General features: G+C 48.6%; 2 protein-coding genes across 4 annotated transcripts in view; one reads left to right on the forward strand and one right to left on the reverse strand.

The window, feature by feature from the left end:
• Window positions 1-670: 670 nt before the first annotated feature.
• Window positions 671-6581, reverse strand: LOC103110698 (mitochondrial chaperone BCS1). Of its 2 annotated transcripts, none has more exons than XM_016186756.2 (8): window positions 6453-6581; window positions 4453-4820; window positions 4234-4373; window positions 3814-4008; window positions 3115-3178; window positions 2498-2667; window positions 2177-2294; window positions 671-963 (listed from the first exon to the last, which is right to left on the reverse strand). In XM_016186756.2, the coding sequence occupies exons 2-8, from the start codon at window positions 4770-4772 to the stop codon at window positions 714-716; spliced, it is 1257 nt and encodes a 418-aa protein (XP_016042242.1). In that variant the 5' UTR covers window positions 4773-4820; window positions 6453-6581; the 3' UTR covers window positions 671-713. The 2 variants fall into 2 exon arrangements, with proteins under 2 accessions (XP_016042242.1, XP_016042239.1); XM_016186753.2 differs by lacking the exon at window positions 6453-6581 and adding an exon at window positions 5901-6441.
• A 69-nt stretch (window positions 6582-6650) lies between these two features.
• The window catches only part of ZNF142 (zinc finger protein 142), a 30406-nt gene continuing 18051 nt past the window's right edge, over window positions 6651-19005 (forward strand). Inside the window, exons 1-5 of one of the 2 annotated variants that reach the window (XM_016187027.2) lie at window positions 6651-6820; window positions 7029-7196; window positions 9771-10072; window positions 14259-14858; window positions 18692-18847. In XM_016187027.2, coding sequence (XP_016042513.2) covers window positions 9805-10072; window positions 14259-14858; window positions 18692-18847 — 1024 coding nt within the window. In that variant the 5' untranslated portion in view covers window positions 6651-6820; window positions 7029-7196; window positions 9771-9804. The remainder of the gene's footprint in view (window positions 6821-7028; window positions 7197-9770; window positions 10073-14258; window positions 14859-18691; window positions 18848-19005) is intronic. The other variant, XM_060193881.1, reaches the window with a different exon arrangement.

A 19005-nucleotide genomic window follows, 5' to 3' on the forward strand; every position in this document is an offset into this window, starting at 1 on the left:
ATGTGTGAACTATCGTGCTGCACCATAGATATGTACTATGATGTACATATCTATAGAGTAAATCCTCACTTAATGTTGCTGACAGGTTCTTGCAAGCTGTCAACAACAGGACACACAGCAAAACCAATCTTAGCACAGGCTGGGTGGCATAACCAAATTGAATTCCGATGCCACATTTGTGGTGACAAAAGCAGCACCGTATTTCTAAGACCTGTTAACATTTCCAACTTCAAGTGGTGACTTGTAATCAGTTCATTTCATTTTCCAGCCTATTTGTTCCGGTTGACATCCTGGGTGACACAAGGCGGGAGGCTGTACTAGCACTCTTGACGGGGCAAGCTGGTTCAGTCTAGGACTTAGACAAACTAGTGGGCCTCATGTGCACATCTTTCAGATTTGGGAGGAAAGTGGGAGTACTAGCAGGAAAACTCCTAGCCCAGTAAAGAATCCTTTTCTCCCCCCTTGACCTTATAGTGAAACCATCCTAGAGACCATGTTGTCTGAGCACCTGCTGTACAGGATGCATTTGGTGTGGATGCTTCTAGGTGACTCTCTTCCAGGTCCTTTGACACCTCTTCTTCCCCTCTTTGTCTGCTCTGTGTGGGTGTCTGTGCACCCCTGAATTTCACACAGACCCGGGGAGGGAGGGATGAGTGTCAGAGACCATCGATAAGTGTGGCAGGTGTTTATTGACCCAGAGCACAGTCTGGCTGTCACCTCAGAGACTCAGTGTTGTGAATTGCTCCCACAGGGTCGTTTTTATAGAGCATGAAGTGGCCCTGCACCTGGGCAGGGCTGATCTGGGTGGTCGCCTGGAGCACACGCTCTGCAAAGCTCTCTGCCAGTGATGGCGCTTGTCCTGGGTAGAACCTCTGGAACATCTGTGTTAGCTGCCAGTGTGAGCAGTAGCCCACGTACTCCTTCACGTCTACTCGCCCGGGGCGTATCAGGGCAGGGTCCAGCCTAGAGAAGGCAGAAGAATGGTCTCGGGAACCAACATCACTTGCATCCCAAGACAGATGCTCCTCTCTGAACTCTTCTGATCTTCCCAAAGCACCAGGAGGCACTACCCTGTTTTATTTCTGAATGTTGAACTTTTTTTACTTTTTTTTTTTTTGATAGGATGGAGGGGGTTGGGAGAGGGAGAGAGGAGGAGGGGGAGAGAGAAAGAAAGAGACACACCTGCAGACCAGCTTCACCACTTGTGAAGATTCCCCTGCCTGTAGGTGGGATGCTGGGGCTCAAACCCAGGTCCTTTCACATGATAATGTGTGTGCTTAATTGAGTATGCCACCACCCAACCTCCCTAAATGTCGAATTTTAAAAGTATACTTTGCCATTTTTAAAAACACTTTTAATATTTGATAGAGACATGGAAAAATTGGGGGGGGGAGATAGGGAGACACCTACAGCTCAACTTCACCACGTGTGAAGCCTCCCCCCCCCACAGGTGGTGACCAGGTGCTTGAACGTGCGTCCTTGCACACTGTGCGCCACTGCCTGGCTCCGCTCAGTTCTGACTTATGGTGGTGCCTGTGGTTGAGCCTGGGACTCTGGAGCCTCAGGCATTTAAGTCTTTTTTTTCAGAACCTTTTTTCTCAGAACCTTCATCCCCTGATGAGCAGCCCCTCCCCTTTTTACTTTTCTTCAAATTAAATAATAATAATAATAATGAGAGAGATACAGGGAGAAAGAGACTAGAGCATTGCTCTGTGTTACTATGGTGGTGCTAGGAACTGAACCAGGGAATTCAGAGCCCCAGGCATGAACGCTATTTGCATAGCCATTACACTATTTCCCCTGTCCTATTCTTCAATTTTTAAAATATTCTATTTACTCATTGGATAGACAGAAATCAAGAGATGGAAGAGAGAGAGAAAAAGGGAGAAAGACACCACTTGTGAAGCTTTCCCCTGCTGGTGAGGATCCGGGGCTTGAACCTGCGTCCTCCTTGAACATCGTAGGCATGTGTGCTCAGTCTGATACGCCACTGCCTGGTCATCCTTTAACTCAAATATTTGAGAGGTAGAGACCGATACCTCAGCTCCATCACCTAAGGAGCTTCCTCAGTTCTGTCTATGGTGCTCCTACGTGATGCCAGGGCTTGCAGCCCAGGCCTCACATATACTAAGGTGTAGGTGATATATCTCCTGATTCTCTGCTCCCTCTTCCTTACCTGTCAACGTAGTTAGTGGTCATGAACACAATACGGGCTTCAGTAGACGCCACACCATCCAAGGCATTGAGCAGTCCACTGAAGGTGAGGCGACCTAGACCCTGGTACTTCACGGGGTCTGGAGGGAGGCAGAGAAGGAAGCAGGGCTGGTCTTGGTCCGAGTTCAAATCAGCATCCTCTCTTCACCTCCTTCCCTTCCTTAGTGCCTCTTGTGGGCTCTGCCTGTTGCCCCAGGCCCCCTCCTCACAGTCAATCTGAACTTGTGTTTTCTTTCTCCCACTGTCCCTCCCTTAGAAGCCTTCTCACCCTCCCCCCACTCACTCTCCACAGCCAAGTCTCGGCTGAGAAACGCTGCATCCACGTCTTCCAGAAGCACCAGACTTTGCTGGGGGGCCACACTCAGCAAGTGGTTGAGCCTGTCGTCTGAGAGGCTGGAGTCCGTGAGGCTCAGCAGGCAGATGCTGTGCTCCAGCTCTCCGGCCAGGGCCGTGCTGTGGAGGGTGGGAGGTGATTCGAGAGGCTGGCAGGTCTGTCCCAGGCTCCCCCTGCTCTCCCCCCCTGCCATGAGGTCTGTCTCGGAGACCTAGCCATCTTGCTATCCATCTTCATGTTTCCTGTGTGTCCTGGCCCCAGCTTCCCACAGGTTCCCTTAGCAGCCCACTGGCCTGGTTTTTCACTAGTTCAAGGTTTGACTCGAGGCTGAGTGGTGATGCACCTAATTGACCGCACTTGTTACCATCTGCAAGGACCCAGGTCCAAGCCACCAGTCTGCACCTGCAGAGGGGGAAGGAAGCTTCACAAGTGAAGCAGAGCTGCAGGTGTCTCTTTTTCTCTTCTCTCCCTCTCTACTCCTCTTCCCCCCATAATTTCTGTTTACAACACATCCAAAAAAAAAAACCCACAAAACTTTAGGAAGAAAAAGGTTTGACTCTACTCACATAAAGCTGCTCTTCCCACAGCCGGGAGGCCCATAGAGCAGGTAGCCTCGTCTGTAGGGAATGCCTGGTGACAGAGGGGTGGGGGGTGTCAAAAGACCTGCAACTATCAAGCACGTGGCCCCTGGTACCCACTGAAGACGGAGGACCCTGGTGCTGGAGGATGTCATCCTCAACAGACGTTTCCTTTTGTTTATTTTTTACCTCCAGGATTATCACTGTGGCTTGGTGCCTGCATACCAATCCACTGCTCTAGGTGGCCATTTTTTTCCACTTTATTGGCTCAAACAGAGGGAAACTGAGAAGGATGGGGAGATAGACGGGGAGAGAAGGAGAGACACCTGCAGACCTGCTTCTTTACTTGTGAAGTGACCCCTCCTGCAGGTGGGGAGCCAAGGGATCAAACTGGGTCCTTGTGCTTCATACTATGTGCGCTTCACTGGGTGTGCCACCACCCGGCCCCCTCAAGGTTTGTTTTTTTCCCCGGAGCACTTCTTAGCTCTGGCTTATAGTGGCTCTGGGGATTGAACCTAGGATCATTGCATAACCATTATGTTATCTCCCCAGTTCCACAATGTTTCTTTGGAAGCTGAGTCCCAGAGATTTATACTCACCCCATAGGCCACCAAGACCATTCATTTCCTCCTGCACTTAACACATCAAACAGCCTTGCCAAGCCCGTCTGTCCCCACTGCTTCTCACCTCTGTCAGTGTACCACTTGGGGTTATCGATGAATTCTCGAATGTCTTTGATGATTCTCTCAGCCAGACCCTGTTCCAGAACCACAGAAGTCAGAGGTCGGCGGCGGCGGGGGTAGCCGAAGGAGCGCCACTCGGAGCCCACAGCCGAGTACATTATTGTCTTTCCTTCCTCCTGCTGCAAGGCTAGCTCCCGAGCTGGGGGTTGGGGTGGGTAACAGGAGACACATGACATGGGACACACTTGTTAAGTTCCTCTCTGCCATGCAGGAGGCAGGGCTGGACCCCAACAGCTGCTTTCTGGCCCCCAGCTCCCACCAGCACTCTTCTCCAAGTTGCTTTCCCTCTGATGTCAGATGCCCCCACCTGGCAACCCATCTCTGGAAGCCTGCCTGAGCCCCCCCTCAAACCCCCCCCCCACACCTTCCTCCAGGATGTTGAAGAAAATCTTGCGGTCAGTGCCCAGGGCGGTGAGGGTGACAGATTCCCAAGGGGTGCCTGTCTGCAGATCGATCACCTGCATCTCCCGGCTTCGTTCCACTCGGATCCACTTCCCCCGATACCTGGAGAATGGTCAGAAGGAGTGAGTCTAGGGGATCAAACCCAGTTCCCCATCTCCTCTTTGACTCCCCCCAAACTTACCAGACAAAGTGATTTCCAGGGCTGGGGATGAACTCAAACTTGGTGGAGATGCGCCCACTATCATGTTGGAGGTATGAAGTCTCCACGCTAAGGTGCTGCGTTCTGCTGCTGTGGCGTGTCAGCCAGCTTAGTAACCAGCCATAGCTCCTGTCACGGGCTGGGACTTCCAGGGTGATCATGTAATGGCGCCGGAATGCCAGCAGGCCTAGCTGAACACCCTTCCGGGCCAGGGCCAGAGCTGTGCCCACACCCACCAGCCCAAATCCAGCCCCAAAGTAGGGATTGTCCTTTAGGGCCAGAACAAAGTCTGAGAGGGGCATCTTGCACGGAAAGACAGAACTTCACAGACTTGGAGACAATTTCAAACACTAGGGATGGAAGCAGAGACAAGGCAAGGCAGGTTAGTTCAGGAAATGGTGCTGTAGAAACTGGTAGCAGGCAGTGTCCCTGTGTGTTGCCACATCCTTGCTTTGTGCCCTGGGGACAGTGATGAGATGCAAAGGTTGAGACTCCTGGTCCCCTGTCCCATTCTGCCCTTCATGACCCTGTTCATATCCACTGGCTGGAGTAAGGTGGGCATGTGAAGCTTTTCTCTTTCTCTGATCTGTCAGTATCCCCATGCCTTGTGACCCTGTGAGGCAGCCTTCAAATATCATCTTCTTTGTAGGCGTAATTCCTAATGTCCTGCTTAACCTTTTGAAAAAAAATTATTTATTTCCTTTTGTTGCCCTTGTTGTTTTATTGTTGTAGTCGTTGTTGTGGATAGGACAGAGAGAAATGGAGAGAGGAGGGGAAGACAGAGAGGGAGAGAGAAAGACACCTGCAGACCTGCTTCACTGCCTGTGAAGCGACTCCCCTGCAGGTGAGGAGCCAGAGGCTAGAACTGGGATCCCTGTGCAGAGTCCCCCTGCTTAACCTTTTATTATCTCCCACCTGAACTGACTTAAAATTTATGTCAGGGAGTCCGCGGTAGCGCAGCAGGTAAAGCGCGCAAGGACCGGCATAAGGATCCCCAGGATCCCCGTTTGAGGGCCCCCCCCCCCCCCCCCGCTCCCCACCTGCAGGGAGTCGCTTCAATGGCGGTGAAGCAGGTCTGCAGGTGTCTTTCTCTCCCCCTGTCTTCCCCTCCTCTCTCCATTTCTCTGTCCTATTCAACAACAATGACATCAATAACAACAACAACAAAAAAGGTCAACAAAAAGGAAAATAAAATAAAATTAATTTCAGGGTTTGAAACGGCATTTATTCCATCTCCACCGCCTATTTCAAAAAAAGGCTATAGGGCTGGGAAGATAGCAGAACGGTTATGCCAAAAAGACTTTCATGCCCGAGGCTCCAAAGTTCAATCCCCAGCACCACTATAAACCAGAGCTGGACAATGCTCTGGTAAAAGGGGGGGGGGGATTTAAAAGTCTTCACAGGGGGTCCAGATTTTTTCCCCTTAGTACCTGCTTCCGATCGCTCGCTCTCCCTACTCCAACGCCTGCAGTGGCTGGATCGCCAAACAAGCCCGCATGAGGTGAACACTCAAGTTCTTTCACAACACGGCACAGCTCCTAAAGCTCCCTTATGGGCTAGCCTCCCTCCTACTTCATCAAGCCGTTCTCTAGGCTGCGATGTCCATTCATATTCCCTTCGTCCTTCCAACTGAAGTCCTGTCACCTGCTACTTCCTCCATAGGTTTTCCTGTCCCCACCCCCCATTAAACATAGGTCTGATTTCAGAAGACAGCGAGGGAATAGGGGTGAAGTCGTCTCCCCTCCCCTCCCCCGCCACTTGGCTCTGCGCCAGGCCTGCGGGTGCCTGGACAGCGGTGACCTCCGCTGAAGCTCAGCAGGATGCAGAATTCCAACAGGTCTACGCATGGAAGGCCATAGACAAAGCCTCGCCCGCTCCTGGCCCACGCTGGACATCCAGAAGTCCCCTCCCGAACTCCCGGGACACGCCAGCCTCGTGCCTGCAGCAGCGTGGCTCGCAGAAACCTCTCCCCGCCCCCTTACCGCCATGACTCTCTGGCCCCTCCTCTCGATGGTTTCACCCCCGGTCGTGGGTGGGGAGGACAGCACGACTCGGCCAGCTCCCGAGCTCTGGCATCTACTTCCCACCACACCCACCGGACCTCCGTGCCGCTCTAGCCCCGTGCTCTCGATGGTGAGTCTCGGACTTCCCAGCGGGGGCCATCAGAAACCCGGAGAGGGAACCATAGAATACTCGGCCGGCTCCCAGGAGCTGGCTAGAGGGGCCGCCATTTGCCGGAGGTCCTAGAGGCGGCTGGGCCGGGGGGCGGTCGCACAAAGGGAGTCTCGGGAGGCTTTTCCAGCTGCCGGTCGACCATAGAGATGCGGCTCCTGCCGGCCGCGGCTGGGAGGTGAGTGAGAAGTCGGCGGGGTGGGAACTGGGAAGCAGAGCTGGTGGGCCGGGCCAGAGGCTGAACTTTCTGGAGCGCCAGGGTGAGGGTGGGCCTGCAGGGTGGCAGCCCTCGGGTGGAGACCCAGGGCAGCGCACCGGCCGCGTCGCTGCCCAGGGTCCGCGCTGCCGCTCCCCGGGACCGTAATCGTGACGCTGCTCCATCCAAGCCTTGCAGGAGTCCGAACGCCTCCCCAGTCCGCCGGCTCCTGTGAATTTCGCGCCCTCCCCATGATGTGGACGTTGTCACCGCCTCCACTGTTCAGAGAGGAGAGCTGAGGCCCCGAGAGGCGAGGTGACCGGCTGGCCTAGGCCACGCGGCGACCCGGACGCCACAGGCAAGTGCACACCCGCATGCCTTGAAGCCCCAGACTTTCTCTTTTGTCTTAATCTGGCCTTTGTCTTCCTGGGGGGTGGGTGCCCCGAAGATAAATCCCCTCTCCTCCAGCCCACCTGTCTCCCCCTGCCATCTTTACACCTGCTGAATAGGCTCCGTCTAGAAGACACCTGCCCTGAAGGCTGAACAAGAAGAGACCCCAGAGACTCTTGATCACATTCTGTACGTGGGAGCTGTGGTTTCCAGGTCACCGTCTAACCCTGGAGCTGCACTTGCTTGCTGCCTTGGGAACCAGCAGGTCTGAGGCGAAGGATTCTCGCCTGCAACCTGATTTCCTAGCCCTAGGCCCTTTTCCACCTCCATGGCTTAATCACTGTCATAAACTAGTAATTATGCAACTTAGACCTGTTTCAGCCCCGTGCAACAAGATTTGCCGTTTAATCGACATCCCTTTCTCGGTTATATCCCTGTGTTCAGGAGGTGGATAAGATTGAAACGTTTCCGGATGTGGCATTTAGTATATAAGGTCCTGTGTCTTGATAGAAACCTGGCTTTACTCTGATGCTTGTCTCTGTCTTCCGTTCTTTCTCTAGACCCCACTTGTCTGGTGTGCACAGCTTGGGGTGGTTTGTCTTCGGTGAAATGGTGATGTCAGTAAACCCACTGAGAAGATCCTAAGTCTAGGGGAGGGATGCTGGGAGGTAAACATGGCTATACGGACACAGAAATTTCCGACAGAGAGCACGTTACAAAGTGCCACTAGGAACCCAGGCAGAAACAAGTCATTCACATGAAAAGAATCTGGAAACATTCATGGATTTGATATTTGTGCAGATAGATTTACTTTATTTTGCCACCAGGGTTATTGCTGGCACATGAGTGGATGAGAGACAGAGAGAAGCAGAGACAGTGCAACAACCGATGAAACTTCCTGCAGGTGCTCGCGCACAGTGGCTGGGCGCTCAAACTTGGGTCCTTGTGTGTAGTAATGTATGCATTCAACTGGGTGTGCTAGCCACCAGCCTCCAGTACAGAAAGGAAGTTTTTTTTTTTTTTTTTTTTTTTTGCAGCAGACACTTTAGCTGTTATGTGTTTATTCTGTTTCATTTGCCACTAATGGAATTTTGGGCAAGTTATTTTACCTTGCACATTGGTTTTTCCACTTGTGGGGCAAATTTAAACTTAAATAACAATTTACAAATGCTCATCCATTTGTACATCATTACAGATAATGAGAAGAAAAAATGTGGTTAATTCCTTAAGTATATTGCTGTATTTATTTAAAAAAATATTTATTTATTCCTTTTTGTTTCCCTTGTTGCTTTATTGTTGTATTAAGTAAATATTTTTTAATATTTATTTACTCATTCCCTTTTGTTGCCCTTGTTTTATTATTGTAGTTATTGTTGTTGTTGGATAAGACAGAGAGAAATGGAGAGAGGAGGGGAAGACAGAGAGGGGGGGAGAAAGAGAGACACCTGTAGACCTGCTTCACCACCTGTGAAGCGACTCCCGTGCAGGTGGGGAGGCAGGGGCTCGAACCGGGATCCTTACGCCGGTCCTTGTGCTTTGCACAATGTGTGCTTAAACTGCTGTGCTACCACCCGACTCCCTTTTTTTTTTTTTTTTAAGAATTTATTTATTAGTGAGAGAGGACCAGAAGATCACTCTGTTGCATTTGCTGCTAGGGATTGAATTTGGGTAAAAAAAAAAAAAAAAAAAAAAAAAGAAAATCTCTTTGGGGCTGACAGACATGGAGATACCTATGTGGTCAGGAACTGGGGTGTGCACTCACACCAGCTGGGGAGAGATCTGTGCCTGGGGAGGTGGTTTAGCAGGTAGAACACTCACCTTGCATATGTGGACGACACTCCCCCTCCCCCCATGTAGATTCCCAACACTGCACATTATAGCAGAGAGCTCTGGTCTTTCTCTCCCTCTTTCATAAAAAGAAATGTCACTCAAAAGAATGAGAGGCTGGGAGATAGCTCTAGGTAAAGCATGCTCCTTACCAAGCCATGTTGACCTGGGCTTAAATCCCCAGGCTCAAGCCCCAACACCCACACAGGAGCGGCACAGCACCAGTGGAGGCTTCACAGGTGGTGGAGTTGTCTCTTTCTTTCCTCTCACTACTTTTTTTTAATCGGAAATAAAATGAAAAGGTGGGGAATTGGGCTGTAGCACAGTGGGTTAAGCGCAGGTGGCGCAACGTGCAAGGACCGGCGTAAGGATCCTGGTTCGAGCCCCCAGCTCCCCACCTGCAGGGGAGTCGCTTCACAGGTGGTAAAGCAGGTCTGCAGGTGTCTCTCTTTCTCTCCCCCTCTCTGTCTTCCCCTCCTCTCTCCATTTCTCTCTGTCCTATCCAACAACAATGACATCAATAATAACTACAACAATAAAACAACAAGGGCAACAAAAGGGAATAAATAAATACTTTTAAAAACAAAAACAAATTAAAAAAAAAATGAAAAGATGGTTTGAGAGCAGAGAAATCATGCCGACTTGAGGCCCTGGCAATGCCAAATGAGAAAAAGAAGCCATCTAACTTTTGTTTCTCTTCTGTTTGGCTGATCAGCACATAAGAGGCCACAGTGTGCTCATTGGTAGTGATGACAGACCCCATGATGCCAGCCACCAGCACTGGGGAGATGGCTGGACTCTGCCCTGAGCTGCTTCTGATCCCTCCACCCCTCTCTGACCGTGGAATCTTGGAGGCAGTACAGAGCCCCGGTCCTGCTGGGAACCCCAACCCTCTGGCCGCTGACCCAGGCTGCCTGCTGGTGGAGGCCACAGCAAGCGAAGAAGCGGGGAGCATGGAGATCATTGTGGAGGCGGTAGCTGGAAATCTGTCCCCAGGTGCTTCTGGAGAGACCCCAGGTACAAGCCCAGTTGCTGACAGAGCCCAGGGACAAGCGCACTGAGGTCTCACCTATGTTATTTTGGAACCTTGTGTAGAAATAAGAGTACACAAGGCAGCTCCCTATTTTTATGCTGTGATCTGCACTCTGAGCTGTGCATCGAAGGCTTGCCAGATGGTGTGTGACCTTTTCCCAAGCTCCTGGCAGAATCCTTCCCTCTGAGGGTTCATATATGCCCGGTGGGGCTCCAAGGGTAAAGTCTTTTGGATACCTTTTCTGCATCCTGGCTCATTCTTGCTCCTTGTCCAAGAGAGCCCCCCCACCCCAAGTGGTCCTCCCACCCAGGAACTACAGCCAGGGATTAGGCAAGAAACCCAACCTCCACCCTGGCTTGGCAGAGCTCTTCAGAGGTAATCTGTCATTTCCCTGCCCTACTTTCTTGTGTATCTAAAGTACGCTGTTAGGAGTGGGGAGCTGAGTGTTTATATTGTGCTGGTGGTAGGATTTCCTCCTTTATCCTTCCTATTTCTGTCGTCATTTTATCTTATTGCTGAATGCTTTGTTCCCATCCTATAGCTACAGTTGTCGTCACTTCCCTTGGCAGGATAGTGTAGTGGCAGAGGCTACTGAGTCAGATTCACCTATCTGCTCGTGTAGTATTGCTAACCTATGTAATAAGAGAAATTTAAAAGTATAGAGCATGGGGCCGGGGAAGTAGCAAATGACTTTCCTGCCTGAGACACCAAGTGTCCCAGGTTCAAACTCTAACACTACAATAAGCCAGAGGTGAACAGTGCTCTGGTTAAAAAAAAAAAAAGGAGTCGGGCGGTAGCGCAGCGGGTTAAGCACATGTGGCACAAAGCGCAAGGACCGGCATAAGGATCCCGGTTCAAGCCTCCAGCTTTCCACCTGCAGGAGAGTCGCTTCACAGGTGGCGAAGCAGGTCTGTAGATGTCTATCTTTCTCTCCCCCTCTGTCTTCCCCTCCTCTCTCCATTTCTCTCTGTCCTGTCCAACAACAACGTCAACAACAACAGCAATAATAACTACAACAACAATTAAAAAAACGGCAATAAAAGAGAAAATAAATAATAGAAAAGAAAAGGGGGGTGTTACAGTGTGTAAGAGAGGCTTTGTACTCTTAAATCCCAGAGAGTTTCACAATCAAATGAAGTCTTTTTTTTTTTTTTTTTTTTAAAGTTCTCCCAGAGCACTGCTCAGCTCTGGCTTATGTGCCAGGGATTGAGCCTGGGACTGAATCAGACCTGACCCTCAGGGGCAAAAGTTTCTTTTCTTTCTTTCTTTCTCTCTTTCATTCTTTTTTTAAATTTATTGAGAGAGAAGCAGAGAAAGAGAATAAGAAAATCAGTTTGGCATTACAGTGCTAGGGACTAAACCTGAGACCTCATGCTTTCAGGCCTATAGTTCTAATCACTATGTCATCTCCCAGGCTACTTAAAAAAATTTTTAAAAAGAAAAAAATATATATTAATGAGAAAGAGAGGAAGAGATAGAAAGGGAACCAGAGCATCACTCTAGTACATGTGGTGATGGAGATCAACTCAACCTCATATTTGAGATTCCCCATGCTTTATTCACTGTGCCACCTTCCAGGGGCAGTGGGGTGATAGCCTTTTGTGGAATTTGAAGGGAAAAAAAATCTTTCACTAAAAAAAGAATAAAATTAGTAAGGATGCTTAATTTTTCCCCCACCCCGACTTAAATCAGCTCTATTGCTGTTTCTCTATTATTATTATTATTATTCTCCAGGGTTATTGCTGGGGCTTGGTGCCTGCACTTGAATCCACTGCTCCTGGAGGCCATTTTTCCCATTTTGTTGCCCTTGTTGTTACCCTTGTTGTTGTTGCTGTTGTCATTGCTGCTGTTATTGTTGGATAGGACAGAGAGAAATGGAGAGAAGAGGGGAAGACCAAGAGGGGGAGAGAAAGATAGACACCTGCAGACCTGCTTCACTGCCTGTGAAGTGACCCCCCTGCAGGTGGGGAGGCAAGGGCTTGAACCAGGATTGTTGCACCGGTTCTTGTGCTTTGCACCATGTGCGCTGAACTCGTTGTGCTACCACCTGACCCCCCCCCCCCAGGCTGCTTAATTTTACAGACTAGTTTAAAAAAAAAAAGCCAAAATTATAAGATGTTACTTGTTTTTCAATCTTGGTAATACCTAGTGAGGTTCTGGAAACATAATAAACCTTATAATTTATAGGCAAGTATACACTATTATAATATATATATATTATAATTTATTTATTCATGAGAAAGATAGGAAGAGAGAGAAAGAATCAGATATCACTCTGGTACATGTGCTGCTGGGGATTAAACTCGGGACCTGATGGTTGAGAATCTAATGCTTTATCCACGGAGCCACCTTCTGCACCACACTAGTATAATCTTAATGGTCATCTTACCTGTGTAACAGCTTTAAAAAATACACATCCCCATAACCAGTGACTCCACTCCTGGGGATCAGTATTATAGAAATATACATGCACAAAGATTCAGACTAACGGGTGTGTTGCGCTGAATTTTTGTGGTTGTTTATTTTATTTTACTTTATCTTTTTTATTTTATTTTTTTAAAGATTTTATTTATTACCGAGAAAGATAGGAGAGAGAGAGAAAGAACCAGACATCATTCTGGTACATGTGCTGCCGGGGATTAAACTCAGGACCTCATGCTTGAGAATCCAATGCTTTATCCACTGTGCCACTTCCCAGACCACTTTATTTTTTATTTATTAGGTGGAAACAGAAATTGAGAGGAAATAAAGAAATAGCAAGATAGAGACAGCTGCAGCACTACTTCACTGTTCATTAAACTTTCCTTCTGCAAGTGGGGAGTAGGGGGATGAACCCAGGTCCTTGCACATTGTAACATGTGCACTCAACTAAGCATGTAACCACAAAACCCCTGAATTTTTGTTTAAACAAATAATAAAGTATCACCTATGGAGTGCACCTGGCCTTGAATCATGTCTCCATCATTAACAAGTATAATGCCTCCCCCCCCTTTTTGAAAGATTTTATTTATTAATTAGAGAGAGAGAGAGAACCAGAGCATCCCCTGGTGCATGTGCTGTTGGGAATTGAACTCAGGACCTCATGCTTGAGAGTCTTAATACTTTATCTACTGTGCTCCCTCCCAGACCAGCAAGTGTGATTGTCTTGACTTTGCAGAACCCCAGGTCCCCACTCCTTATAGGGTAGATAGAAGACCAAACAAGTACATTTCCCAAGCTTTTCTTCAAAAGCCTGCCTATTACTTAAGTAATGGCAATGCTGTTTCTTTTTTATTTATGGATAGGACAGAAATTGAGAGGGGAAGAGAAGATGAGAAAGAGAGAGATTTCCATAACATTGCTTTACCACTTGTGAAGCTTCACCCCTGGAAGACCAGGGGCTTGAACCTGGCTTCTTACACATGGTAATATGTGTGCTCAACCAGGTGCGCCACCACCCAGCCCCGAAAACACTTATAAATGCGATTTGGCTTTTTTCAAAACGATTTTTGTCCATTCTACAAATTACTGAAAAATCTCTGCAGAAGCTGAAAGGAGCTCTTTGCCATTTGTATTGGAGATCTTCGCTGCAGATTGCCATTTTCTTCTCTTAGAAGTTTCTGATTGTGGGCTGATAGGAGACAGTGTAATGGTTCTGCAAAAAGGCTTTCATGCCTGACGCTCGGAGGTCCCAGATTCAGTCCCCAGCACCACCATACCAGAGCTGAGCAGTGTTTTAAAGTGGGTGGAATAGTGGTCTGGGAGGTGGCACAGTGGCTAAGGCACTAGACTCTCAAGCATGAGGTCACGAGTTCAATCCCCAGTAACACATGTACCAGAGTGATGTCTGGTTCTTTCTCTCTCTCCTATCTTTCTCAGTAATAAATGAATAAAATATATATTTTTTTTAAAGTGGGTGGAATATACTGCCTGTTTTAATACTTTGTGGGTTTGGGTTAATACTTGTTGCTTTCATTTGACAAATGTTTGTTACACACCTATTTTATACTAAACGCTGAGAATCAGAACATAAATCACCCTTGGCTTTAGGCGAGGTTTATAATCCAGTTGTATAACCAGCACTAAAGCTCATCTCCACTCCACGAATGTTAAGATTTACTGTTATGTTTTGTTAGTAGCTAATGCCATGACTTTCATTCTACCTGATTCCATGCTCTTCTCTGCCTGCAGGTGTCCTGGTAAAGGTGGTGGAGGTGTACTTCTGTGAGCACTGTGAGCAGAGCTTCGCAGAGCCCACTCTGCTGGCCCTGCACCAATGCCCTGAGCCCCTCACGCAACTTGAGCAGGGCGTCTCTCACCCACCCTGCTCCACAGAGCTGCCCCCAAGCAGCCTAACACTCCCCAGCCCCCTCCAGGACCAGAGCCCACCAGACAGCCCCCTGCCATGCCCAGTGTGTAGACAGGAGTTTGCCCAGCCCCAGGCCTTGAAGAGCCATTTCAAGATTCACCGGGGCTCTCCTGCCGCCTTCTCCTGCCCAGAGTCAGGCTGCGCCTTCTCCACCACAGAACGCAAGGGGCTGCAGCAGCACCTGAGGCAGATCCACGGAGTGGTACCTGTGCCCTGTTCTTTCCGGGGCTGCCCCCTGCTCTTCGGGAGCCAGCAGGGCATGGAGCTGCACCGCCAGGCCCATTACCCTTTCCACTGCAAGCACTGCAGCTTCACCGGCTCCAACATCAAACTCTTCCGGCAGCATCAACGAAGCCATGGAGCCGGGACACCGGGAGGCCTGTCTGCGGTCCAGGGGCTCCCACACCAGGAGCTACTGCCAGGTATGTGGTCCAGGCCCGTTACCTCACGCAGCACCCTGCCTGGAACGCAGCCACAGCCAGTCTGCTAAGGGAGGCAGTTTTGTTTTTATTGTTTGAGAGACAGACAGATTAGAGTATTGCTCTGTCATATACAGCCTGAAATCATTTGGCCTGGGCCTGCCAAGGCAACTAGCTTTTATTCATAGCAGTATTAAGTGCTGATTTTTAGTTTTTCAAATTTTACTTTATTTTTATATATTTTTTTTACTCTCTTTTGTTGCCCTTGTTTTTTATTGTTGTAGTTATTATTGATGTCATTGTTGGATAGGACAGAGAGAAATGGAGAGAGGAGGGGATACAGAGAGGGGGAGAGAAAGAGAGACACCTGCAGACCTGCTTCACCACTTGTGAAGCTACCCCCCTGCAGGTGGGTAGCTGAAGGATCCAACCAGGATCCTTACGCTGGTCCTTGCGCTTTGTGCCACCTGCGCTTAACCCACTGCGCTACCACCCGACTCCCAAATTTTATTTATTTTTAAAGAATTTATTCATGAGAAAGAACCAGACATCGCTCTGGTACATGCGCTGCCAGAGATTGAACTTGGGACTTCATGGTTGAGAATCCAATACTTTGTCATTGCGCTACCTCCTGGACCACAAATGTTATTTCTTATTGCTGTTGTTATTATTGCCACCAGGGTTATCACTGGGGCTTGGTGCCTGCACAGTGAATCTGCCACTCCTGGCAGCTTCTCCTTTTCTTTTCTTTTCTCTCCTTTTCTTTTCTCTCTTTTTCTTTTTTGGAGACAGAAAAAAATGAGAAGGAAAGGAGGAATTTAAAGAGGGAGAAAGTGAGCAGAGGGTAGATAGCATAATGGTTATGTGAACAGACTCTCATGCCTGAGGCTCAAAGTCCCAGGTTCAGTCCCCCGCACCACCATAAGCCAAAGCTGAACAGTGCTTTGGTTAATAAATAAATAAAGGAAGGAAGGAAGGAAGGAAGGAAGGAAGGAAGGAAGGAAGAAAGAAAGAAAGAAAGAAAGAAAGAAAGAAAGAAGGAAGGAAAGATTTGGTGTCTCAGGGAGAGAGACACCTGCAGCACTGATTGACCACCCATGAACCATCCCCCTGCAGATAGGGGCTGGGTGCTTAAACTTGGGTCCTCTTGCATGGCAATATGTACACTCTACTGAGCGAAAGACCTCCCAGTCCCTTTATATTATTATTATTATTATGACACTTTACTGGGTGCAAGACCTCCCAGTCCCTTTAAGTGCTTTATTATTATTATTATTATTATTATTATTATTTATTAATTTGGATTGAGGCAGAGAGAAAGGAGAGATAGAGGGAGAAAGAGAGACAAGAGTGCAACACTGCTTCACTGCTTGTAAGTGCCCCTCTCCTTACCTCTACAGGTGGGGACCAGGGCTTGAACCTGAGTCCTTGGGCATTGTTACGCGTGATGTACTAGGTATGCCACTGTCTGGCCCTAAGTGCTAATTTTTAAGCTGATAATTTTCTAGGGCCTGAGAATGATACTATAAATATCCAAATGACCCATGGCAGAATAAAGCTCCCCCACCCCCTGTTTGGTTTTGCCTTTCTTGTTTGTATATGATGCCATGGACTGAACCCAGGGCTTCATACATGCAAGGCAGGTGTTCTGCCACTGAGCCATCTCCCTGGGCCAAGAAAATCAGTTGTTTCCAGTGCCAGGAGTGTATACAGGTCCAAGGAACTCCCAAATCCTGACTTCGAAGAGGAGGACAGAATGACTGGATGGCATGTGGAAAGCATGTAGAAATCCTTGGGCCTGTCAGAAGATGTGAGATAGCGCAGTCTCTCTCGGTGACATTGAGTCCAGTTTGGCTTGAGACACACTGGCCCTGAAGTTACTGAGCCAGTGTTCTCTTCTGATCCATTGCTGAACTCTGAAGACAAAAGGTAGAAGTGACTGTAACCTTGCCTGGAGACACTTACCGTTTAGAACAAGCAGGACTGGGTAGGAAGAGACTGGAGTTATAAAGAAAGTGTCAAGGGTAGTGCTTTATTCATGTGGAACGCAGGGCAATCTAAGCTATCTAAAACTATCTCTAATCACAGTCCTGTCCTTATATATATACTCGCCAAGTAGGGTGGAAACAGGATGTGACATAGACAGGGTGGAGGGAAAAGTGACTGGTGCAAATCAAGGTGTACTAGGAGAGGGGGTGGAGCAAAAAGACATCATGAACCAGTGGGGATTAAACCAATGCCCTGCAGGCAGGGCAGTGCTTAGTTAACAGTGGTTATGTAAACAAAATACAGTGTTAAGCAGGGGGGATTAAACCAATGAAACAGAAGGGGTTTTAGAAGCAGAATTAGAAGCATACCAACAGTGCTTCACTGATCTTTACTCTTCTCGGTCTCAGGAGAAGGGTATGGGGTAAATAGTGGAGCAGGAAGGAATAGAGAAAGCAGGATAGGCGAGGCCAGGATTATTTATTTATGTATAATTTACTGATTTCTTTTTCTTTTTTAAAAATTTCTTTATTGGGGGATTAATGTTTTGCATTTGACTGTAAATACAATAGTTGGTACATGCATAATATTTCTCAATTTTCTACATAACAATACAACCCCCACTAGGTCCTCTGTCATCCTTTTTGGACCTGTACTCTCCCCCCACTCCCACCCACCCCAGAGTCTTTTACTTTGGTGTAATACACCAACTCCAGTTCAGGTTCTACTTGTGTTTTCTCTTCTGATCTTATTTTTCAACTTCTGCCTGAGAGTGAGATCATCCCATATTCATCCTTCTGTTTCTGACTTATTTCACCTAATATGATTTCTTCAAGCTCCTTCCAAGGTGGGCTGAAAACGGTGAAGTCACCATTTTTGATAGCTGAGTAGTATTCCATTGTGTACATATACCATCAGGTTAGAGGTTGGGATATGCTCAGCTGAACTGAGCCACCAATAGTTAGACTAGGGGGTATGGGGGGACATCTAGTTTCTCCATTCTGTATCTCTCAGCCTCTTTTTTTCTTTCTATTTTACTTGATAGGACAGAGGAAAGTTGAGAGAGGAGAGGGAGATAGAGAGGGAGAGACAAAGACAGACACCTGCAAACCTGCTTCACCACTTGTGAAGCTCTCCCCCCCCCAGCCCCCCACAGGTGGGGAGCGGGGCTCAAATTTGGGCCCTTGCATTTAACTGGGTACAACTAGCCCCAGCCTCTTTTTCTTTTCTCTCTCTCTTTCTTTCTTTCTTTCTTTCTTTCTTTCTTTCTTTCTTTCTTTCTTTCTTTCTTTCTTAATTGATCTGTTTATTTTTATTGATAGAAGGTGAGATGCAGAGAGTGAGAGACACAGAGCACAGGAGATACTCATGGCATTGCTCCACCATTCAGTGAAGCCTCTCCCCATACGTGGGGCCCGTCGTCTTGAGCGTGCTTCCTTGTGCATGGTGACGTGCTCTCTACCAGATGCGCTACTGCCCAGCCCCTTCCTCAGCCTCTTACTCCTTCTCCAGTAGCCTCATTATCTCTCAGTATCTCCTGCCTTCTAGGCATCTGAGGGTAATGCTATCTGAGTTTTGAATTACTGTAAGCAAGGATATTACTTTACATCAGGCTCAACCTGACGCTGTTGACTGGCTATGGAAGAAGGGCAAACGCTAGAAGAAGAACCGGCAGCTGAGCTCCTGGACTCCCTGTGCCTGTCTTAAACGGGAGTGAATCTGTGTGCTCAGATCCCAAGATCCCTGATGCTGACTGGGGAGGGGGGATGCTTCCCTCCGGCAGGGGAGGCACAGGAGCTCAGTGCTGTCCTTGGTTCATGGAGATCTGATCCTGTTTCATCTCTCTCCAGCTCCCAGTCTGCCACCGGGAGAGGGAGCACCTTCGGAGCAAGCTGCCATGCCCTTGCCAGGGCAGGAGTCAGCTGAAGAGGAGGACATGGGGGAAGAAGAGGAGAGAAACACCCAGAGGGACCCCCAGAAAGGCCCAGAAGCCCAGCATATAGGAGGTAACAGCCTGGTGAGGCCTGAGCCTCGGCAGCATTGGGAAGAATGGACTGTGGGCAGCCTGGCACTGAGGCTCGGGCCTTGGTTTTCTGAGCTATGGCTCAGATCAGAGGTTCATCCCACTCCACCCTGACATGTCTGGCAGGAAGAGGGGTCTTTT

The sequence above is a fragment of the Erinaceus europaeus genome, chromosome 7 (assembly GCF_950295315.1).
Source record: "Erinaceus europaeus chromosome 7, mEriEur2.1, whole genome shotgun sequence".
Classification (NCBI taxonomy): Eukaryota; Metazoa; Chordata; class Mammalia; order Eulipotyphla; family Erinaceidae; genus Erinaceus; species Erinaceus europaeus.